We start from the raw sequence: 25,205 nt of genomic DNA, 5'->3' as shown, positions 1-25,205 counted from the left end.
GTGAAAAAAAAAGAGAGAAAAAAATTCATAAAGATATAGGAAAGAGAGAAAAAGCTGGATCATAACACGAAAAACAGATGAGAGAAAAGAAAAAGTGCACGACTCTCTTCCTGACAATATAACAAAAAGGATTTGATTTATATAATTTTAATAAGTTTGAGATCCAATTTATACACTTTTAAAACATGATACTAAACTGAAAAAACTCAGGCTTTCTTAAAAAATGAACTTTTCCAAAAATAAATTAGAAGTGAGCTATGATATAGGTTTATATTATTAATTACTATAGATTTATATTATTAATTACTATTGGTTTATATTATTAAGGGTTAAATATGTTTTTAGTCCCTAAACTATTGGCCGTTTCTGGTTTTCGTCCCTCTTCCAAAGTAAGGTACAATTTGGTCCTCATTCTTTAGAAAAACGTTCGTTTTAGTCCTCAAAATTTTGTTTTTAGTCCTCGTTTTAGTCCTCAAAACGTTCGTTTTTTCGACTAAAACAAACGTTTTTTAAAGATTGAGGACTAAATTGTACCTTACTTTGGAAGAGGGACGAAAACCAGAAACGGTCAATAGTTTAGGGACTAAAAACATATTTAACCCTAATTAATTACTATTGGTAAAAATAGGAACCAGTTAATTAAAAATTCCGTTTCGGCTAAACTGCTCCATTTTTAATCTGCTCTGTCCATTTAATATCCATTTACTTAAATCTGCTTTTTATTTTAGATTCATATTTTATAATATTTCCAAGACAGATTTCCGTTTTAATACAGATTTTAAAATCTGAAAAATCTAAATATTCAATCAGATGCATTCAGATCAAAATAAATCTGAAACCTCTTCTCTTCTACGTTGATTCGAAAATTTTAACATAAACCCTAAAACATCTTTCCTCTTTCTTCTTTGCGATTCACGCTAAACTTTCAGTGAGCAACCAAAGGTAAGTTTAATTGGTAATACATTGAATTTTTGTTTCTGGTGTACATTTCTCTTTTCTTTCATTCTGGATTTCGTTTGCGCAGAGATTCCTACAGTTGCTCGCGATACGTTGCACGGTGGTGCCACCACTGCGCTGGTGGATTTGGTGCGGTTCGTCTTGATTCCCACCGTTGTATTATTGGATTTTTGTTGTTGTGGATTTTTGTGGGATTTTTCTAGAAATTAGTTCTTTATGTCTCTGTTATTTATTTTCTGTTACAAATTAAGCAATCCCAACTTGTCTAGTAGCTTGGTGGTACTGCAGTATCAACTCAGCATTGCCTTGTTCTCAAGCTTAGTGATTGTATATTTGTTTTTTATGTAGATATCGAAATTTTTTTGAAACTTGGAGAAAGGCATTGGTTGCGGTCATGCTACCTATGGGAAGGTTATCTTTCTTTTTGCCATCTTTTCTTACTTTTTTATGTTTACTTATTGAAAAGAGGAACACTTGTAAGTATAATCATGTTTCTCCTGTTTATTTTCAGCCTGGGGTGAAGGTCCACTAGGGTTTGGTTTACTCTTCAGCTGTCGCATAACACAGGCTTCACAATTATATTTTATCTTTGTCAAGTAAGTGACATCTTAACATTGGTTTTTAAGGCCGCTTTGTCAGAAGTTTCTGATTGTCTACCTCTTAACCGTTAAAGTCAAAATGATGGTTTTAGGGTGTGCGTTTGGTTTGAACAACTTAATCAAGTGCTAATTAGATAACTATTTATATTGTGAACTGTTATGTATACTTTTTTTGGGAAACGAGAATAGGAAATATGATTAGTATTTTTATATAAATTGTAAGGTATTTTTCATGAGTGGTCATAGAGATTGGATAGCTTATTGAAATGAACTCAAGAACTTATGGACAAATCATCAGCTGTGGACTTGTTTAGACAAAATTTTCCTTAAACACTTCTAGGAGAAGAAATCAGTTTCTTCATAAACTAAGATTAGTTTATTCATAAGTCAATTTTGTAGAAGTTTTCCCATATTAGTTCCTCTATCCCAGAACTGCTTGCCCAAGTTCATCTCAATCCACTGAGGTCTTTCTTGAAAACACAAGGCTTAACAGTTCCACTAACTGTAGCTGCCTCTTTTGCTGCCATTTTACATTGTACTGGCCACAGGTTTGAACTCCATAAACATGATCCTAGGCTTAGTGCTTTATCTTGTGTTAGAGAAACCACTAAAACCTTGGGAAGGTGCCACTATTCTCTCTTCTTTTCGTGATCGGAGACCATTGCTTAGTCTAGCATTGTCAAGATCAAAAAAAGGGTAGCAGAGAGTGGAGATTGAAAAGGAGTAAATATATGAGAGGGGTGTTGATGTGATAGAGACTAAACGCCATCAAATACTATTGCTGATTGATGTTATGGTCCCTTTTTGAAAAGATGTTGTTTAAACTTCTATTTATTGGTCAATGGTAAGAGATGATGGCTGCGGAATACCATTTTTAGATCAATATTTTTCCTTTGCTATGTGAATATCATCTTTGTGATTAATGAAAGCTTCGTGATTCTCTTTATATTGATTAATTGGGAAAGAATGTGATGGCCATAAGAGGATGCTTGAGATTTTCTCTGTTCAAGAAGGACGGGCTGCAGAGTAATCCTACATAATGTTTTAATAGTTTTATATTGAAATGCTAGGAAAATTAAATAAAACAGGCTATAGGTTAATAACTGTACACTGCTAAGTTCTTTGTGAAGACTTGATCTTGAAGTAGATTAGAATAGAAGAATCGCATGGTAGATTAAAATATCCATGAACTAGAGTTACACCAATCATCATTCAAAGGTAAACTACAAATCCATTGAATACTAAAAGCAACCACTGCCAAATAAGTATGAGCCAGTTTCTTGACTTAGGAACTGGATCAGACCTTGGTCCAAATGTTCCTTTATATATCTCTTTCTGCTTTTGGTAAACAGCCTTATCATATTCAGCAAGCAGTCTCAGTTCTCTTGCAATTGCTTTGTCTTGAGGGGCATGTTTACGTGCCTTAAGAAAATCTTCTCTGGCAGAATGTGTTTGTCCAAGTTCTCAATAAAAATAGCTGTGTGCTGCTGGTTTACTAGTGTGATATGGATGAATACCACTGGTTTCATATTTTCATGATTTTTAGTTAAAAGGAAGCTAAAATGATCAATTCATGTTGCATTAATTTAAGCTAGTTCTATAGCCATGGATATAATATCTCTGCATCTGAATTGTCTTGTGATACAATTACAAAGACAAACTTTAGCCGAGAATTTTGGTGATGATTATAAAAAATCTTGTTAATAATGAGGGTTTTTTTTTTAATGTTTGAGAGATGTTGGATTGGCATGCAGGAACAGATGTGCTACCGGGCCTGAAATAAGGCCTTTTCAATTTACACATTTCAATTCATTAAATACATTTTCCTTCCCTTTTTATTTTTATATAAAAACATGTTTTTATATAAATATAATAAAAAACTTTACAATAAAAAAATAAATTTCTTAGTTTGGGTAAACAAAAGAAAGTGAGCAAGGTTTTTGAAAAATCTTATAATATTAAAATCTTATAATAGCAGACACATGAATGACAAGATTCTTAATATTAAAACAAATTGTTTATCTATTATAATATTAAAAAATATTTTCAGTATTATATAAAATGTAATATTAAAAATAACCTTTAAAATTTATCAGTACTTAACTACCACTATTAAAATTTTAAAATTGAAATAGTGAAAATGGTAAATTGAAATAGCCCTTGCCCATTTTGAGTGTCTCTTAAATTTTTTATTGTTCGAATAAATCTGCTCAGAATAATTTTTCTTTGCTGTGAAATTTGAACATTTTGCAATCTCACTCTGGACTTGAGCAGAAATCGAACTTGATCATTTTCAAAGAACAAAGAAGTTTTTGAGTGAAAGCATAACAAAGAAGAATAGTTTGTGCCTTAGAGAACAACGCCAAAATGTCGGTGCTGATCGTGACGAGCTTAGGGGACCTTGTGGTCGATTTGCACACCAACAAATGCCCCTTGACCTGCAAAAATTTCTTGAAGCTTTGCAAGTAAGCTCTCGAAATTTCTCATCCCCGGACTGTGGATTGTAACAATTTTGCAATTTTGTTTTTGGGCCCTCTACTGATTTTGATAAATTTCTCGGTTCTTCTGAAACAAATACCCTTTCTGGGTCCTTGTTCTTCAGATATAAAGCACCAAACTTGGTCTTTTTTAATGCACTGTGTGGTATTTGCATATATGGGTGCTTGATGGAAATCACATGCTCTTTGTTGCTATGAATTTGTGATGCTATGTACGTGTTGTTTTATTTAATGTACTATTGTTGTGCTAGTTGCATAAATGAATTGTTTGATGGAGTTAGGTTCCATTTGGAATAGTTTATTTGCATATTTTTTGAAATTATTTATAACTTAAGAACTTAAGTAAGTGATTGTGAGAGTGTATGAAAATAGCTTATGATCTCTTAAGTTGTTTTTCTTATAACTAAGTTCTTTAGGGTAGCTTATGAAAACAGCAGCCTATTTATTTGTCAACAAGCAAACCCTGTTTTCTATTTGACTATAAAAAATAACTTATGTACAAACATGTCTTTGCATATTAAGTATAACTTATGTACAAACAAGTCTTTGCATATTAAGTACTTATTGAATAAGTCCTTATTTAAGTTGTTTGCCCAAATTAGTCCTTATTGTTATTACTTTGTTTTGGAAAATGTTATGTACTGGTGTGATATTTTCATATATGGGTTTTTGTCAAATCATAATGTCTCTGGGTTTGGAATTGTTGCACCAGGATTAAGTACTATAATGGGTGTTTATTTCACACTGTTCAAAAGGATTTTACAGCTCAAACTGGCGATCCAACTGGCACAGGAACTGGTGGTGATTCTGTTTATAAGTACGTAAATGGAACTGCTTGTGCATTTAGTTACTGTTTAAGATTCACTGATTTTTTTTTATATAAAATGTGAAGCTTCTGACATTGCATTCTCGTTTATGCAATGGCTTTCTCTTTTTAAGGTTTCTTTACGGCGATCAAGCTCGATTTTTCAGTGATGAAATTCATATTGATCTTAAGCATTCGAAAACTGGAACGGTTGCCATGGCAAGTGCTGGGGAGAATTTAAATGCTTCACAGGTACGACATGGTTGGAGCAGGTTGAGGGTTCCTTTCCTGTTATTTAAGAATAGTTATATGTAAAATAACTTTTAAATTACTATTGTTTTGTTGTTTCTGTTTTCAGTTCTATATCACACTACGAGATGACCTTGACTACCTTGATGGCAAGCACACAGTAAGTATTCCATGCCTCCTTGCTTTACTTGTTTCATCGGGTATGGATGCTTATGAAATAGTAGAGAAGATTAGGAGAAATCTCCCTTATGTATTTAGCATACACATAGGGTAGTTTATTTATAATGTAAGATAAGGGTTAAACCCTAAATACAGAATGGGCTGAGCCCAATTAACATAAACACACAACTTAACATCTAACACTCCCCCTCAAGCTGGAGCATATAAATCATATGTTCCAAGCTTGTTACAAAGATAGTCAATTCTAGGTCCTTGTAAGGACTTGGTGAATATGTCTGCCAACTGGTTGCTTGAGTTAACGAACTCAGTCTTGATATCTCCAGATATGATTTTTTCTCTAATAAAATGACAATCAACTTCAATGTGCTTGGTTCTCTCATGGAAGACAGGGTTAGAGCTAATATGAAGAGCAGCTTGATTATCACATATAAGTGTCATGTGAGTGACATCTCCAAATTTCAATTCACTAAGTAATTGTTTAAGCCACACAAGCTCGCAAGTAGTAGATGCCATAGCTCTATATTCTGCTTCTGCGCTGGACCTTGCCACAACACTTTGCTTCTTACTTTTCCAAGATATCAGGTTGCCACCAATAGAGACAAAATATACAGAAGTGGACCTCCTATCAGAAGGGGAACCAGCCCAATCAGCATCTGAATAGCAAACGATTTTTGTATCGTTGTTAGGACCATATAGCAAACCTTTTCCAGGTGATCCTTTAATATACTTCAGTATGCGAACAACTACATCCTAATGGTCTTCACATGGAGAGTTTAGAAATTGACTCACCACACTAACTGCGAAGGAAATGTCAGGACGCGTAATAGTAAGATAGTTTAATTTACCAACTAATCTTCTGTACCGTTCAAGATCTGAGAAGGCTCCCCTGATTTGGTAGGAGTTTGATGTTAGGGTCCATAGGTGTCTCATAGATTTACAGTTCATTAACCCTGTTTCCTCCAAGATGTCTAACGCATACTTCCTCTGAGATATGACAATACCAGCATTGGATTGTGCTACTTCAATACCCAAAAAGTACCGGAGTTTGCCAAGATCTTTGGTTTGAAAATGGTGACAAAGGTGCTGTTTCATCTGAGAGATGCCAAGATAGTCGCTTCCTGTGAGAACAATGTCATCGACATACACTATTAAGTAGATACATCCAACACTTGAGTGGCGATAGAACACTGAATGATCCGCTTCATTGCGAGACATACCAAATTGTTGAACAACACAACTGAATTTACCAAACCAGGCCCAAAGAGACTGTTTTAGACCATATAGGGATTTGAGAAGACGACATACCAATCCAGATGACTCCCCTGAGCAACAAAGCTGGGCAGTTGCTCCATATAAATTTCTTCATGCAAATCACCATTAAGGAAAGCATTTTTGACATCAAGTTGGTAAAGAGGCCATTGTTGAAGAGCGGCCATGGCAATGAATAGACGAACAGAGGTCATTTTTGCCACTGGAGAAAAAGCATCACAATTGTACCATCAGGGCCAACTTTGATAGCATACACCCACCTGCAACCAACAACAGACTTTCCAGATGGTAATTGGACAAGCTCCCAAGTTCCACTTTTCTGTAAAGCACTTAATTCATCCAGCATGGCTTGACGCCAGCCGGATGAGTTAAGGCATCACCCACAAACTTGGGGAATTGACACAGAAGAAATGGATGAGAGACATGTGTAAAAAGATGGAGATAATCTGTGGTAACTAAGAACAATATAATGGGGGGAAAGGTTACGAGTTGAGCATATACCTTTACGGAGGGCAATGGTCAGACTCATTTGCTGGAGCCGGAGGAGACATAGGAGGCGACACTAGAAGTGAGTCATGAGGGAGACAATTGCAGCGACTATAAACCTGAAGGGGTGGTGGTGAAGGACGATCTTGTGGTGAATGAGAGTCTAAAGAAGGAGGAGACAAAATGGGTGGAGCATCACCAGGAGGATCACAGAAAATAGGAATATCAACCGTAGCAGGTGGAGGTACAGAACTAGAAGATAAATGTGTAAAGTAAAAAGAAGATTCATCAAAAGTGACATCAGCAGAGATAAAATGACGATTGAGGGAAGGGGAAAACCACTTATAGCCTTTTTGTGACTGTGGAAATCCTAAGAAGACACATTTGTGAGACCTAGGAGATAACTTATCAAGGCCAGGACTAAAATCATGAACAAAACATGTAGACCCAAAAACTCTAAGAGGTAATGAATGTAAAGGGTCTTGAGGAAATAAGATAGAGTGAGGGATTTTGTTATCTAGGGCAGAAGGCATGCGGTTTATGAGATAACATGCAGTGAGAACTGCATCACCCCAAAAACGCGAGGGTACTTGACCATGGATTAGAAGTGTATGAGTTGTTTCAATGAGGTGTCTATTCTTGCGCTCAGCCACCCCATTTTGTTGAGGGGTATAGGTACATGAGGTCTGGTGAAGAATGCCATGAGAAGCCATAAAATGTTTAAATGGTTGAGAAAGGTATTCACGACCATTATCACTACGTAAAGTGCGAATAGAAACCCCAAACTGAGTTTTTATTTCATTGAAAAATGATTGGAAAATAGAAAACAACTCAGAACGATTCTTCATGAGAAATAACCAAGTACATCTGGAATAGTCATCAATAAAGGTAACAAAATACTGAAATCCTAAAGTTGACTTAACACGACTAGGTCCCCAAATATCAGAATGAACCAGTGAAAAGGGGGATGACGCTCGTTGTGAAACACTACGAGGAAAGGAACTACGAGTATGTTTACCTAACTGAAAAGACTCACACGACAAACTTGATAATTTCGATAGACTCGGAACAAGTTGCTGCAGTTTGGCAAGACTGGGATGACCTAACTGAGCATGAAGAAGGGATGGTGACTCCATGATTACGCCAGCATGTGGAGAAGGGCTGAGATGATATAGGCCATGAGAGTCACATCCTGACTCAATCATGTGTTTCGAACTCCGGTCCTGCAACCAAACAGAATCTTTGGTAAATGAAATAACACAATTAAGGGAACGAGTTAGACGACTTACGGACAATAAGTTAAAAGGAGACCCAGGGACATAAAGTACATTATCAATGGATATGGACGGAAAAATATGAACAGTACCAATACCATGAGATGAGACTCTAGACCCATCGTACTGAAGGTCCTCGTACCATCTGAGAAATTCCTGAAAGAGTGCAGTGTTATTTATGGTATTTGATGAAGTAGGATGGTCTGCACCATGTTATCATATGAAGGGAACCCACTGGCTACTATTTGCAATTTTAAATTTAGAGGCTTGGGTGCTGGTCAATATGAGAGATCCTCCTCCAATGACTTCCACTCTTCCTGGATTCTTTTAGCCCAATTTTGTGAAATCCTCAAAATCACATCTTTGACTTCATCGGCTCTTGTAGCAACAACACTTTCGGCAGCCGCTACTCCCTTATTTCCAACAAAACTAGATTTAACGGTATAACTAGAGTGGCTGAAAGCAAAAATCTATCTTCAACCACATATCATTACTAAATCCAATTCTAGGATAATTAAATGAAGATCCAACCAGATTTGAATGATACACGGGGTTACCTCCATCTACTTGCAAACTCTAATGTAAAATTTCCGCACTCCCAATCTGTGTTACTGCTGCCCAACTCTCACATAGCATGCTTCTCCTGTTCCCTTTAACTATCTTTAGTAGAGTTGTTACCAGATTTTTCCAAGAAAGGTTCTTGGATTTTTTATGCCAGGTCTTGAACTCTTGGACTACATTTTCTTTGCTGTTTGGGTGTACTTTTGTTCATCATTTGGTGTTCTGAACTTCAGAAGCATTTGCTGCACCTGTTGTTTGACCTTGGGTGTCAGTCCCTTTATAAGTGGTCAACTCTTCTCTTTTCTCCCCTGGAAAAACTAGTTTTTTCCCTCTCCCTTCCTAGCATCTTTATTGTAAATGGCATTCTCTTCTCCTTTTTGCCCCCAATTGATTGAATTTTCTCCTCCACTTGAGTATTTCTTTGCTTTCTTGATCTCTTGTAGAAGTTCCTCTCTTCTTTCCTCTCTGGTGGCTCTGTAAACAGACTCAATTGGGTTGCTCCCTGACACCACTGTTTTAACCCTAGGCCTCAACAATTCTTCCCCCTTCACTATTGTGACATACACACCACACGCTACCACTCTATCTCCAATAAAAACAACACCTTTTGCAACTTTACAAGCAAGAGTCACAACATTCCCATCATGGACTTCACCTGATGTATTTTCGCTACCAACATTTGTCACTGTGTTGGAAGTCCCACATCGATTAGAGATAAGGCCAATTTATAGTATATAAGTGGGTTAAACCTTACCTTACAAGCTGGTTTTGTGTGGTTGAGTTAGACGTAAAGTCCACTTCTTAACATGGTATCAGAGTTATGGTTAGAGCCTATCCTAGCGATGTTTGTTGGGCATGTTGTTCCATTTATTGTCCGACCACTATCGGACCACCCATTCATGTTTAGTCTCACGCTCGAGATGTATGTACCTCAATGTGAGGAGAGTGTGTTGGAAGTCCCACATCGACCAGAGATAAGGCCAATTTATAGAATATAAATGGGTGCAACCCGCACCTTACAAGCCGATTTTGCGGGATTTAGTTAGGTTTAAAGTCCACTTCTTAATAGTCACGTTATCCACCCTTACAGTAGCAGCAACTTCTGCAACTTTATCAACAACAGCCACACCAATGTCTCCATTACAATTTTCGTCATTGCCTTCCTTTTCACATATATTTTCTTCTCTCCTATTTTGCCCTCTAATTTATTCTAAACCATCAACACTCAAAACAGTAGCTTCTGACACTCTACTCCCTATTGTAATGGTAACAACATTCTCCTCTTCACTGATATTCGTTTCTCTTTTCTTGGCTTAGCCCTTTATGAGAATCCTAATTTCTTGCTGCATTTGTTGCATATTTCTTCTCCATTCCATGCTTATTTTCTTACCTTTGGGTAGAGACTGGATCGTTTCCAGTGGAGGAAGGGAGGCTTCCTTGGGGAAATACTTGCTTGTTATTCTGTTCTTTCTTACTTTACAGAATTAATAAAGTTCATATTGATACAATTGTTTCTTTTTGTTGAGTGTGTGTGAGAAGATGTTCACCTGTTATAGTCCTTGAGTAAAGGAAGGAACCTAACAGTTTCCCCTTCACAAAGAGCCAAAGCTCAGTCTACAAGATTATCCAAAAGTGTCTTGACACAAGAGCTCCCTGCCTTCTGATAAAGGCCCCCCAACCAACTAACCAACTAACAACTAATTCCTAAACTGTTTCCTCTGTCCTGCATCCATTACCCATTATAACCTATCACATTATATCGTATCATTGTCATTACAAAGATGAATTTGGGAGGTTTTATTTTAATGAGGGTTTACTAGAGCCCTATAGTGTTGCTATAACAGTTTAGCAGTGCAAGGGCCCTTTGCTCTTTACAGGGCTGCTGTAGTGTGGTAATTTAGTGTTGTGGCTGTAGTGGACCAAATTGTAGGTTGGATAACTTACATTTAACCTTTATACCATAGAAGTTACCCTTTTGTTTTTTCTGCGATTTGTTCATTGTTACAGGTCTTTGGTGAGGTAGCTGAAGGATTTGAGATTTTAACTAAAATAAATGAGGCTTATGTGGACGACAAAGGAAGACCACTTAAAAATATAAGGTTTATGCTCATTCTTCTCCACTAAAAAATATGAATTGAAAACAAATATTTCTTATTTGTCATTTTGAGATGAAGAAAATGTATTCATCTTCTTGAATTACTTGAATAGAATCAAGCACACATACATCCTAGTGGATCCTTACGACGATCCTTCTGAACTATCGGAGTTCATTCCTGAAGCTTCTCCAGAAGGAAAACCTAAAGATGAGGTAATGATTTATTGCCACACTGTATTGCATTAATTGAAAATGCAGAAGATTATGCCATTGGTTATTTATTAGCATTGCAATTGCCCTTTATAATATAAAACTATTTATCATGGAAATGTGTCCAATTGATTCAAAAAATGAAGCTATTTCATTCACCTTATTTTTCTCAACCTAAAATTGGGAAAATTCATTTGGTACTTGGGACAGACAACTTTAATGTGTATCTTTATTTTGCTTTAATTCACTTATAGAAATATTACAACAAGAGGTATCTCTGTTTTGAATTATTGGAAATGCACTGGGCCTAACTCAAGGCTGGAAGATTGCATGAGCCATCTAAATACCCACCCGCCATGCTTAAATCTAGAGTATTGAAATGTGAAGTTTACAAGTTGACATTTATAGGTGGCCCTACGAGAAGCCTGCATAGTGCATGGTTTGTCATGAACCAACTATCACAAAAGGTTAAGTTCTTAAGTGAAGATGTGTGGATATATTTATATTTATGACATGCCCCTCACGGAAGAGCCTTTTGGGATGGAAGTTTGAGTAATGCTCATACTTAAACTGAAATTTGATTTTATTAAAAGAATGGCGGGGCAGATATCAAATGCACATTTTTGTCATACAGTGGAAAAGGTCCAAGCCTAAATCCCCAAAGCTAACATAATGGAGGAGGATTGCTTAAGCCTTGAGGAGTGTATAGGCCATATTTCAAGCCAATTCAATACGTGATAACATGAATCTTTGCCCCTTGTGATGCTTCATTGAAATACTGCCTTATTAAAATTAAAAAATGAAGATTTTAGAGGTTATATGATCAGTAGAATACTTGGAATGACATTTATCCTTCTGTGCTATGTATGGTGTGGTTGCTTTTCTTAAGCAAGGTTTTTTTACTGTTTTTTTCATTGTTTTTCAATGTGTTTTGTTTCCCTAACAGAATAGAAGAGTTAATTAGCTTATTTTGCATTGATATATTTCTTTAATATAAGTGCTTTATTTTTTTTGGTTTTGGAGAATATCTCTTCCTCCCATGGTTATCAAACTCACGAGTTAACTCATTAACTCAGACTAGTTTACGTGTTCACTCAGTACTTCCTAGTTAACTCGGAAGCAAACTCGGTTTTTGGAGTAGAATCGTGGGGTTGCATGTGGAATCGGTTGAACTCGCTAGTTTGGTTTCGATTTGGCAAGTTCGACGAGAAAAAGTTTTAAATGCAAAACAACTTTGTATGGAGGGCCATTTTTGAAGAATTTTAACCAGATTAGGGTTCAAGATTAAGCTTCGTCTTTGTTCTTAGAACTCTTTTGTCGCACAACCCCTCTCTTGCAATTGCATCACATCGCTTCACTGTGTCTCACCCTCGCGTTTGCCGTTGACATTGTCACTCATCGTCGCCTCGTTCGTTGTCACCTAGCTCATTGTTTCCATCGCAGTCCCTGTTTTCTTTGCACTCATAGTGCGCACTTTCTGATATCTGAAGTAGAAGTAAAAGTGCCCCATGGAACATGCCTGATATTTGATGGAAAGATGGGATAGATATTAATGGTAATGGTAGAAAAGTGAAATGTAATTATTGCTCAAAGATTGTAAGTGCAAGAAAGCATTAAAATTGTGGAATGGTGCGATATGTTTGGGGATGGAACTCCTGAGTTGAAAAGATTTGCCATTTGAATTCTAAGCTTGACTTGTAGTTCTTTGGGATGGAAGCGTAATTTAGCTCATTTGAAATGATAATGAAAATGTTCACTTAGATGGAGCAACAACATATCCAGCTTTAGATGGTCTTGATCTTGATAACAGTTGAATATAGTGAAAACTCCCTTGTGTTCAATATACACATAGAGTCCTCTATTTATAATAGAACAAATATGGACTAAGCCCAAAATACAAATAAGAAATAATAACAAACTAACTAATAAAGATAAAAGATAAAGATAACATATCTAACACTTCCCCTTAAGCTGGAGCATACAAATTGTATGTACCAAGCTTTGAACAAATAAACTCAATCCCCTCTTAATGACTTGGTCAACACATCTGCGAGTTGATTCTTTGACCCAACAAACTCAGTACATATTTCTTTAGTCAACAACTTTTCTCGAACAAAATGACAATCAATTTCTATATGTTTAGTTCTCTCGTGAAACACTGGATTTGATGCAATTTGGAGAGCATCTTGATTATCACAATACATCTTCATAGTATGGATGTCACAGAAGTTAAGCTCTTCAATGAATTGTTTCACCCATATAAGTTCACATGTGAGTGATGCCATCGCCCTATACTTGGCTTCAGCTGTTCATCGAGTTACTACATTTTGTTTCTTACTTTTCCATGAAATAATATTTTCTCCCAGAAAAACACAATATCTTGTAGTAGACCGTCTATCAACTGCATCACAATACCCAGAAACCTGAATGCTTCCTTTATCTTCATATAACAATCCTTGCCCGAGTAGCCTTTTTCATATACCTTAGAATGCGAATGAGAGCATTCCAATGGTCAAAACACAAGGAGCGTGCATGAACTGACTAACCACTCCAACTACAAAGGATAGATCTGGCCTTGTAATAGTGAGGTAAATCAGTTTTGAGCTTGTTTGTAGCGTCATACAGACGTTGAATATCGTGGAAATATATGGTTTGAGCTTTCTTCCAAAAGGAGTGACAAGTTTTGAAAGCCCTCACAGATATAAGAAGTTTGGGTTCCACTGATTGCCATAATAGGGCATACAACTGGAAATCTGCTTGTTTCCACTGATAAGCTTTTTCACCAGGCACATGGCTTCCATCTCGCTCAAGGTGGTCATAATGCCCTTGGCCAAGAAACCACATTTCAACGGCAGCAGACCATGATAGATAATTGTTTCCATTTAGCTTTTTGGAGGTAATGGATGGACTTTCGAAGAATAAAGAGTATTGCTAGACGCCATCTTCGAAGATGGCCGGTGGTGATGATGGCCGGTGGTGGACGATCGACGACGGCGAACGGCAGCGGCGGTGGACGGCCGACGAAGGTGGCCGGCGACGGTGGACGACCGAAGGATGGCGGACAGCGATAGACGGCCGGCAGCGGGCAGTGGCAGACAACAACACCGGACAAATGCGAGACAGAAACCAGAGTGGGGTTGACCCACTCTGATGCCAAGTTGAATATAGTGAAAACTCCCTTGTGTTCAATATACACATAGGGTCCTCTATTTATAATAGAACAAATATCGACTAAGCCCAAAATACAAATAAGAAATAATAACAAACTAACTAATAAAGATAAAAGATAAAAATACTATATCTAACAATAACAGCTTTTGATGCCAATGAGGATGCATAACGTTCATCATGGGAAGAGTTGGATGAAGATGATGATGGAGATGATAATGTCATTAGAGGATTACACATAGACACTTCACATTTGAATTTATGTTATATCATTCTAGGGATGAATTAGGATGTTATTCATATAAAAAAAAGATTCATGTCAAAGTAAACTCGGTAGGCTCTCACAAGTTTACGTAAACTCTTGAGTTTGACAACCTTGTTTCCTCTTCTATTATAAGGTGAGATGAAGAATGAGATTTGTTTCCCACTTTTTTCAAGTTATAACAATTAATAAAGAATTGATTACATGATGAATGGATTATTAATTTGTCTCTAGCTGTCATTCTATAGCTATAGATTGATGATTATATTGGATTTTACTTGTTATGCGATGGTATATTTGTTCAGCATTCAGTGTAAAAGAGTTTCTGGCTGTAACTGTTTGACTACATATGGATGATTGGATTCTTGTGATTACAAATCAATTCAAGCATTATAATAATGAAAAATTCAATAGCATACATGTTCAAACATCTAAGGCATGACTTAATGAAATTTTACTAGGTTGATGATGAAGTACGACTTGAAGATGATTGGGTGCCCATGGATGAACAATTAAATCCAGCAGAACTTGAGGAGGTTATCAGATCAAAGGAAGCACATTCTAGGGCAGTTGTACTTGAGAGTGTAAGTATACTAAATAGTTTGGTACTTCATTTGTGAATGTGATCCCTTGTAAAGTTGCTTTTTTTTGTTATTTTAGATTGGGGATATTCCTGATGCTGAGATTAAACCTCCTGAAAATGTATTGTTTGTCTGTAAATTGAACCCAGTTACTGAGGTGAGTAATCCCTTTCTGTAGTGTTATGGATGTAGTTATCATATTCTCTTCTCCCCTCCCCCTACCATCCCCCAATTTATACTGAGGTCAAAATCAGTACTTGACTATTAATATTTTTTCTTTTAAATTTTAGGATGAGGACTTGAATACTATATTTTCTCGCTTTGGAACTGTATCATCGTGAGTATTAATATTAGGCAGTTTACCTGTCATGACATTTACTAATATTGATATCATTTTGTATATATTGTTCTTACTTGATATTTTAAATTGTAGGGCAGAAATCATCCGTGATCACAAAACTGGTGACAGTTTATGCTACGCTTTCATAGGTCAGTATGTACACTTTGTCATTTGTGTAAAATTTGTGCTTTTTAATTGTGTTAAAGTAGTCTTCCTCATTTTCTTTCCAATTTCTACACCAGTTGCCTGGTTCTTTCCTATGTAATTCTTTGAGTCGATTTGTGTCTACCACCTTTTTTATTCAGGATATCTTTAGTGTAGCATTTCCAACTAGGAATAACAAAAGGCAATAAAAGGTAGATATGCTTAACATGTGTACTACAAATAAGTTTTCTGTTCCCAAATCAAAGTTTCCTTGTGTTTGTAAATTTTTCCTTCTGGTCTTTTTCGTTGTTGTGTTTAGTGGTATTTATATAAGAATGCAAGGACAAGCACTCATGTACATATGAAATCTGATAGATTTGTCCAACACTTTGTTTGTGTGGTGCATTTGGTTGGAGTGTTTCACATGTTTTTAAAATTGTTCCATAGCACAATACTTGACTTTGAATCCTCCAAAAATAATAGAAGGGTGATCTTCCATATAAGTGGATCATCACAATCCATCAAATCTAATTGGCAATGGAAGGCCGTTGGAGATCTCACATCGATTAATGATAAGGTCAATATACAATATGTAAGTTTAAGGGAAGGAAATTCTCCCTTTATAAGGTGGTTAGGCTTAAACTCACTTCTTAATAAATTAGTTTGATTTCATCGTAAGATCGCAACCAACATAATCAATCTCCTTTTTTCTTATGTTCCACGATATAAACTCATGTATAAGTTTAAGCCATGGATTCAAAAAACATAAGAACACATGAACATAGTAACAATATAAGAACATGCTAACCATCATGTGTTGAGAATGGGAAAAGTGAAGAGTAAAAGATGGAGAAAGGTAAGAAGTGAAGAACATGGCACTTCTGTTAGGCTTAAAATATGATATACAAGGAATCATCGCTTGAATTCCTAAAACCTTCAAGATGAAACAGAGTAAGCAAATTACTTCCTCAGTAGAACAACTCACAAATTTCACAAAGAAAACAAATTCATTCAAAACTGTGAAGCAAAGCTACATAGTGCTTTATATAGGCATAGTTCTTGGACATTTGGCTTCACTTTTCAAAATTCAAAAAAGGATTCTAGAACAATCCTAAAGTGGCTCACCAAGGTCATGTTTCCCATGTTTTCCTTGCCTTGTCACACATCCAAGGCTTGGTTTGCTCCATTGCTTGGTCTTCTTAAACATTCCTCTCATGTGTGCTGTCCATTTGTTCGAAAATTCATATCCTCTTGGGCTTTATGAATAGAGTATGATCTCCTTGGCTTTGTCTGTATCCCAAGGAAACCATTGCTTTTGTAAATCTTCCAAACCATGCTCTAGGGGATTGCTTAAGACCATACAATGCTTTCTTCAGGAGGCATACCTTGTTTCTTTCATTTTTCACTTCAAAACCTGGGGAAATCTCCATGTACACTTCCTCATCTAGATTTCCATGAAGAAAGACATTCTTCACATTTAGCTGGTGTAAGTCCCATCCAAAATGGGCAGCCAAAGAGAGAATAACTCGAACTGTATTCATTTTTGCCACTGGGGCAAATGTCTCCATATAGTCAATCCCATATGTTTGGGTATATCCTTTTGCCACCAATCTAGCTTTATATCTTTCTATTGTCCCATCTGCCTTATGTTTCACCGTGAATATCCATCTACACCCTACTGCCTTCTTGTCTCTTGGCTTATCAACAATCTCCAAGTTGAAAATAGGACTGATTTTATTATTCTCAATCATGAAAAATACATTCTCATATCCTCTATTTGTAATAATCTAATTCTCCTAAAAAAAGAAATAGGGAAACTAGGAAAACAAAATAAAATAAAAGAATATATATCCATTTTCTCTAATTAGGAAGATTCTAAAGATATTTTCTCTAATTACAACACCTACTATGAATGGTCTCTTTTTGTTTTCATGCAATTAACCACATCTTATATGTACTCATTTGGACAGAATTTGAGGACATAAGGTCATGTCAGGAAGCATATTTTAAGGTATGCTGAAAATTTTGAAGCATATTTTTACCAAATGATTCTTCTTTCTTTTTCTTGGTAGTAAATTACTCTGTTTTGCTTCATGCACATTACTGTTGTAGATTTATTTATTTATTCTTTCTATCCTTGGTTACATTTCCTATGTGATCTTGCGTTTCAATTTTTATTTGAGTTTAGACAGTGGGTTGAAGAGTTCTTATTTTCTCTGGCAATTCTGAGTTCAAATAAGTATATAGAAAAAAAATTGCTGTGGTTTGAAAAGAAAACTCGTATTCTGAATTTTTTTCTTCTTGATTGCTCGCTGAATTGCAGATGGATAATGCTTTGATTGATGATCGAAGGATACATGTGGATTTTAGTCAAAGTGTGGCAAAATTGTGGTCCCAATACAGGCGTAAAGATCAAAAGGGTAAAGGTAAGGATAATGATATCTGTTAGGATCAATTGCTAGGTATGGATGTAAGTCTCAGATTAGAAATATGAGATTCTTGTGAGGTTTATCAGAGCTTGGGCTTTCCAACTACAACATATGAGATTCTTGTGAGGTTTATCAGAGCTTGGGCTTTCCAACTACAACATTTAGCTTTTGTGGTGTGGTTCTCCCAATCAGTGTTAAAATTGCTAGTAAGATCTAAAACTCGCACGATCCTGCCAGTTTGGAGCATCAAGCGAGTTGATGCGGAGGTGGATAGTAAGTGGTGCAGATGGGAGTGAGTACGCGAGGATACTCACTGAATCGAGGGATCATGGGCCGCATCGATCCTTCTGGTCCTATGGTCGACCCAACCCATGAGAAGCCCAACGCCGTTACCTTTTTCATCTAGGGTTGCGTTCACCACACACACTGCTCTTGGAGTCGCTGGCACTAGCTGCCCTCGCATTCACTCGCCGCATTCGCAGAGAGCTATGCTCAGCCTCTGTTTCTCTACTTTTTATTTTGCTCTCCACCTCTGTTTCTTTTAGGCTTCCTTTTAGTGATGCAGTTGCGTTGGTTGTTCTGCTGGCAGCTCAAGTGGTTCTGCTCGCAGCTCGAGTGGTTGTTCTGCTGACATCCACACTCATTGGTTCTTTTTATTCACGACTTAACTTAGATTGAAACTGTAAAATAATTCTTGCTTGAAATCCCTCCTACCCTCATTTTTATATGTAAGAAAATTCTAATACAAAAGCACATTATAAATAGGATAACCTTAATTGCAGACCTAGGTACTATCATATATATACTAGACACAATATAATATAAATATTCTAACAACTTATTTACTAAAGTTTACTACTTAAACTTATTATTATAATAATAGTTATAATTATTATTATTATAGTTATTACTATTATGAGTTATTTTTATTATTTTTAATAATACACTTGTTTATGGATATAATTTTTTTTATAATCGTGACTCTTACTGGTCAGTTATGATCCTTGAGTTACGATCTTTTATTGTCTTTCCGAACCCCTTACAATCCTTGAGTTTGACAACACTACTCCCAACCAAGTTTCTTACCAATATCACAATTTGTAAGAATTTGTTTATTACTTGTTTCGTTTTTACAGCATTGTGCTGAATGCCAATGTTTGGTTGTAAACAGCTGCTCCTTTTCCTATGTAACTTTTATTAAAATAATTTATTACCGCAGGTGGTGGTTGCTTCAAATGTGGCTCTACAGATCATATTGCCAAGGACTGCACTGGAGATGCTACAATGAAACAACCACAAACAAAATACATTTTAAAGGATGATAATACCCAACGTGGTGGAGATAATTCGAGGTATGTACTTCTGGTTGCATGTGTCACTCTTTGACTGTCTCTGATTTTGTCTATCCATATGTGAGAACAATTTCATGGTGCATGCAGATATGAAATGGTTTTTGATGGAGATGATAACCCAGAAAGTCCAAGGCATGATGTAAAACACCGAAAGCATGACAGGGATGACCCAGTTGAGAAAAAAGTTAGGGAAGAAAATTTTAAAGATCATAGAAGTAGTAGGGAACGGGATACGGTAAGAGATAGGTACGGTGATAGAAGCAGAGAGCATGGGGGAAATGGAGAAAACAAAGCACGATATGACAGAGGTGCAAGAGATTTGGATTCGAATGCTGACAAGAAAGAAAGAGATAGGCACAAGGGTAGACATGGAAATGATGATTACAGGTGGAAAGTTGATCATGAATCCAGAAAAGAAGAGGATGATGGCTACAAGCGTAAAGATGAGCGAGACTCTAGAAGAAGATATGAAGATGATAACTACAAGCGTAAAGATGAGCGAGGCCCTAGAAGAAGAGATGAAGATGATAGGAGAAACACAGATTCTAGCCATTTGGAGAGAAGGAATGACAGTGGTTATAGGAAGAGACCTGAAGACAGTGGAAAGCAAGATGTGAAGATTGATTCTGGACGAAGAAAGAGAAGTCCAAGTGATGATTACAAAAATGGAAGGAAAGATGAAGATTACAAACATAGAAAGGAAGAACGAGGGAATAAAAGGCAAGATATTGAAACTGATGAGGATTACAAACGTAGAAGGGAGGATGGAGATTACAGACATAGAAGGGAGGAACGTGGACACAAAAGACAAGATGTTGAAGCTGATGATTATCCTCATAAGAGGCATCATGGTGACAGGAGATGATTATTGGTCTCACTATATCCTAATGCTAAGCACAGAACCTTTGAACGACTATTATGTATGTCCCTTTTGCTTCAGTTTTTCTGGTGAAGCTAGCTATTTATGTTTTTGAACAAGGTTTTGAATGGCTTTAGAAAACTCAGTTTCATATTTGGTGCCTAACAGCAATTTGTTTTTTTGACAAATATTGGGGTTTCATAAATTATTAATGGTGTTTGACTAAACGCAGCATTACTAGTGTTACATAGGATGTAATAACAAAACAGTTCACGCATGGATTGGAGAGGACTGCAGAAAAGCATGTTGGAGAGGGCTTATTTATGTAATCCGTGATTTCTGATCTGAGCTAGGGTTAAAGTCAAAATTGTTTATGCATTCATTTGTAGATTACGTCATTAAAAATGCACTTATGAACCAGAAAAAATATTTTTGATTGCATAACATTGAAATATATTTCGGATGATTCAATCGATTTGGTTGTTATATTTCTTGATTTTTTCAGTTTGGAATACATCTCTGAAACGGATGAGGTGTAATTTTCTTTCTATCAGCACATAATATGTAATACATTTCTAACTTCCAAAACCCATTATGAATTATATAACCTTGAAATGTATTTTAAATTGCATAATTTAACAGTTATAATTATATTTCTGGACTGAGTCTTCTACAAATAATTTGTGGATTTTACTGTCACAAATGAAAATTAGGGTTAAATATATTTTTTCTCTCTCAACTATTATGTAATTTTGGTTTTAGTCATTTTTCAAATTTTCGTTCATTTTCATTTTATTTTTTATAGAAACTCGGGGATTTGATCCTCTAACACTAATGTTATGAATTTTCTATGATGTGGTTAACAGTGAGAGTGATTTTTTGAAATTGAAACTTACCTTTCTTAACGTTTAAAATCAAAGTTTAAATTAAGATTATTTACTTGAGATCACTTGAGACAAGGGATTAGAGGTGTGGTTGCTGAATTTGTCAAACACGAAATGATCATTGTTGGAAGAAGCACGAAGAGATTAAAGTATATGTGGAACATGTTTTTAGTCAGGTTCAAGTAATTAACTTCATTGTTTTTGGTGCGGTGAACAAAGTCATGGGTGAAGAGGCAGAGACACGATATGTAGAGGCCATGGACGAAGAAGAAGATAATGTGGCTGAGGAAGATGTCAAAGTGGCTGAGGAAGAAGGAAATGTAGTTGAGGAAGAGGGAAATGTAGCTTAAGAAGAAGAAGAAAGATCAGTTAAAGATAAAGTGGATGACAATAAAAAAGAAAGAATGACAAATGATGATGATGGGTTTGGGATGAACAATGAGAAGGTGGTACATGGTGTACATGATCATAGAAATATTAATCTTATATTAGATAGGTGGAGTAAAATTAAAAAGAATTAGAAGAAAACAGTGAGGATAAGATTGTATTTAATTGAATGTTCATAGTGACCACTTGTATGATGTACTGTCTTTTTTTATAGGTCGAATGTTATAAGCCTGAATCTGGGGTTAAAAAGGGTACATGGAGAAACTGGGTTAAAAATATTGTTTTTATATATTCAATGGCTAGATTTTCAGTTTCTGGGTTAGCATTATAGGCTTTTCCCTTTTAATGGAAGGCCAGATGTATTTTTGTCTGAGCTGTGATAGAATGGTTTTACACTGTTTCTGCATAATTCTCTTTTAACCATGTTGTATGCAGTACAAATTATGATGTCCATGCTTTCCTATATTTAGACCATACTCCCTGGCATCAAAACCATTTTTTTATTGCTTCTCCTAGCATGACAGCAAAGGATTTTATCTAAGACTGCAATTTTGCTTTCAGCCCAAGTGTTGATTATTGAAACTAGTATGTTTTGACTTGGTAAATGCTTTTTCCTTGACTCAGTGCTGAACTATGTTTGTTGGTCTGTGTTAGGTTTCTGAGTAAGAGACCTAATTAGTCTTGCAGTACCCACTCACGCCAACTCAAATAAACAAGAGAAAATCAAGGAAAGGTGTATAATATCTGTAGTTGTATGTATTCGCTGTAACTGTAAAACGAAAATAATAACAACTCGAGAGCCTAATCCTCCTCAACGAGATTCAAAACCTGTTTACAAAACGTAAGAAATGGCTAGTTGCCTTCTAACAATGAATAGAACAATATTTATATAAGATCTCCCATCCCGTTTTTCCTAACTGCTCTCTCTTTTTCCCGCCTTCTATCCTCTTACCTTAGATCCTATCATTACACCCTGCTGCAAAACAACCTTGTCCTCAAGGTTGGAACAATGAAGTTTGAGCCCATGGCATTTTGATATGGTCTTATCACAGGAAGAGAACCTGCTGGCTACTACCTACAACTTCCGGTCTGGAGGCTTGGGTGGTGGTCGAATTGAGAGATAAAATTTAAGGGCTCCATTTTCGTCTCTGTATTATTTCCTTGAAGGCGATGAGCTTCTTATCTTTTCCGGTAAATAACTTCCTCTACCGTTCGACTCTCTTCTCCTTATCTTTATACCATTCGACTCTCTTCTCCCTTTCGTTATGTCGTTCGCATCATTTCTCCCTATCTTTATGCCGTTCGGCTCCTCCCCCTGCACTCAACCGTTTGGCTCGCGTTAACAACCGTAAAAAGAGTAGATGCCAAATCTTCCCAGTCTAGAGTTACTTCTCCTCTTCGTTCTACTACCGTTCGTCCTTTAGTGGCCAATACCATTTGGTTCCCTATCAGACCGTGCATCTTCCGTATTGACCCCACACTCTTGGCGGCTCCCGACCGGCTTGGGTAATTAGCCTCGGACCACTCGACAACTCCCGATCGGCCTGGGCTGTTGCGCAAGGTCTCGGACTGCTCGACAACAATCGATCGGCCTGGGTTATAGCGTTTAGCCTCGGACCTTGTCACCTCACTACTCGTTCGTCCCCCAGACGACTGGTCTTCTATGGCCTTGGACCGCTCAGGCCAATGACTGGGAGACCGTTTTGACTGTAAGACTGTTCGGCATATAATTGTAACAGTAAGACCATTCGGTTCCAACCGTCATCTCCTGTTCGGATTCAGCTGTTCTCTCCCGTTTGGGTCCAGTAGTCCTCTCCTGTTCGGATTCGGCTGCCCTCTCCTTTTCGCTTCCCTGGAATTCTTCACTCTTGGCAGCTACCGATCGGCCTAGGTGATTGGCCTCGGACCACTCGGCCACTCCCGATCGCCATGGGCTATAGCACTTGTCCTCGGATCGTTCGGTGACTCTCTGGAACTCCTCAACATCCTTTGCGATCCACATCGCCACCATCCATTCCTGCGGGTCATGTTGTCAGACTTGATTCCGGATATCCCTCTTTCAATCCCGCAAGAAAATATCCTAACAGCTGCTCGTCCGACACTCTCGTCGTTTGACCCGCCAATATCTTGAAGTATTGTACATACTCGTCCACCGTTGCTGTCTGTCTCAATGTCGTCAACCGCTCAACAATGGTTCCAAACCTTATCACCAGGGCTTCCTTCAAACCATCCCATGAACGATTCCTGGCTTTCTCCTTCCAAGATCTGACCCAGTAGCTAGCGCTTCCCTCCATGCTCACATATGCCAATCGTACCTTCTCCTTTTTCACTACTCCATATAATTCGAAGAATCGCTCCGCCCAATTGGTCCAGTTTAATGGATCTAATCCTTCGAACACAGGCAACTCCACCCTCTTCCTCCAATTGAACCGCTCACCTTCTCCGCCCCCAATTTCGTCCTCGCGTCTCATACTCCTATTGGCGTTCGAAGGCGCCAGACTGCCGTCGGACTGTTCCCCTTGATTGCGGTGTCGTTCCCCCAATAATTGCATCACTTCTTGAAGATCTTGGCGGATGGCCGCTGAATCTTGTCTCAATATCGCAGTTTCGACCTTCAATCTGTCTATTGCAACCCCCACCGCATCTAGCTGGCTTTCTACCACGTTCAGACGTTCCTCATTTCTTTCCTCCATTTTTCGTCTTCACATGCGCTCTGTTCGCTCCTCCGATGAAGATCCGGCAGGTCGGACCAATTTGTTAGGTTTTTGAGTAAGAGACCTAACTATTCTCACAATACCCACTCACTCCAACGCAAATAAACAAGAGAAAATCAAGGAAAGGTGTATAATCTCTGTAGTTGTATGTATTCGCTGTAACTGGAAAACGAAAACAATAACAACTCGGGAGCCTAATCCCCCTCAACGAGGTTCAAAACCTGGTTACAAAACATAAGAAATGGCTAGTTGCCTTCTAACAATGAATATAACTATATTTATATAAGATCTCCCATCCCACCGTTTCTAACCGCTCTCTCTTTTTCCAGCTTTCTGTCCTCTTACTTAGATCCTATCAGTCTGACAGAAAAGGTTTTCATATTGCATCTTCATTGGTTTCCTTCCAAAACAATTTGTTTGGAGTTAATATATTGTTAATATATACGTGAGTGACTTTATCATTATCAAACAAATTATTAATGTGACTGCCTGAACAAGGATCCAAACATGCTGACATTTATGAACCAAAGTAAATTATAAAACCATATAAGTGGTAAAAATAGGTTGTCAGAGAGGAAGATTATGTTGTATGAGTGCATTTAGATAATCAAAACAAAAGTGACCATGTTAAAGAAATCTGTGCTGAGCCAATAACAGTGTTAACACCAAATAAATTTGTTTGGAAGGTAATTAAACTTGAATTAAGGTCAAAGACTTCTAAAGATGGTAGAAACAGTCCCCGCAGGTGGAACCTAGCTAAGCTCTATGAAGAAAAATACATACCCAAACCCAGAACATATTACCCACAATTTCAAACCAAAACGCAAGGATTTATTTAGGAGCTTGTTATGCCATTTGGATTGTCTAATCCCCCTGCATTCAGAGCCTTATGAATGAAGTAT

General features: G+C 37.1%; 1 protein-coding gene across 3 annotated transcripts; it reads left to right on the top strand.

Moving 5' to 3' along the window:
* Positions 1-783: 783 nt before the first annotated feature.
* On the top strand, positions 784-20,663 carry LOC124843375 (peptidyl-prolyl cis-trans isomerase CYP59-like). 3 transcript variants are annotated; one of them, XM_088112199.1, is made up of 18 exons: positions 784-942; positions 1,025-1,086; positions 1,306-1,368; positions 1,469-1,553; positions 3,831-4,021; positions 4,767-4,871; positions 4,994-5,111; positions 5,218-5,268; positions 10,886-10,977; positions 11,087-11,186; positions 15,075-15,197; positions 15,274-15,351; positions 15,485-15,531; positions 15,628-15,683; positions 17,649-17,689; positions 18,002-18,104; positions 19,327-19,459; positions 19,547-20,663. In XM_088112199.1, the coding sequence occupies exons 5-18, from the start codon at positions 3,924-3,926 to the stop codon at positions 20,322-20,324; spliced, it is 1,923 nt and encodes a 640-aa protein (XP_087968325.1). In that variant the 5' UTR covers positions 784-942; positions 1,025-1,086; positions 1,306-1,368; positions 1,469-1,553; positions 3,831-3,923; the 3' UTR covers positions 20,325-20,663. The 3 variants fall into 3 exon arrangements, with proteins under 3 accessions (XP_087968325.1, XP_087968323.1, XP_087968326.1); XM_088112197.1 differs by having other exon boundaries at positions 1,025-1,091; XM_088112200.1 differs by lacking the exons at positions 4,767-4,871; positions 4,994-5,111; positions 5,218-5,268 and having other exon boundaries at positions 1,025-1,091.
* The last annotated feature ends 4,542 nt before the right edge of the window (positions 20,664-25,205 follow it).

This window comes from Vigna umbellata, chromosome 4 (genome assembly GCF_029865625.1).
Source record: "Vigna umbellata cultivar VRB3 chromosome 4, Vumbellata_1.0, whole genome shotgun sequence".
NCBI lineage: Eukaryota > Viridiplantae > Streptophyta > Magnoliopsida > Fabales > Fabaceae > Vigna > Vigna umbellata.
Note: the sequence above shows the minus strand (reverse complement) of the source record. Positions and strands in the feature narration are given on the sequence as shown.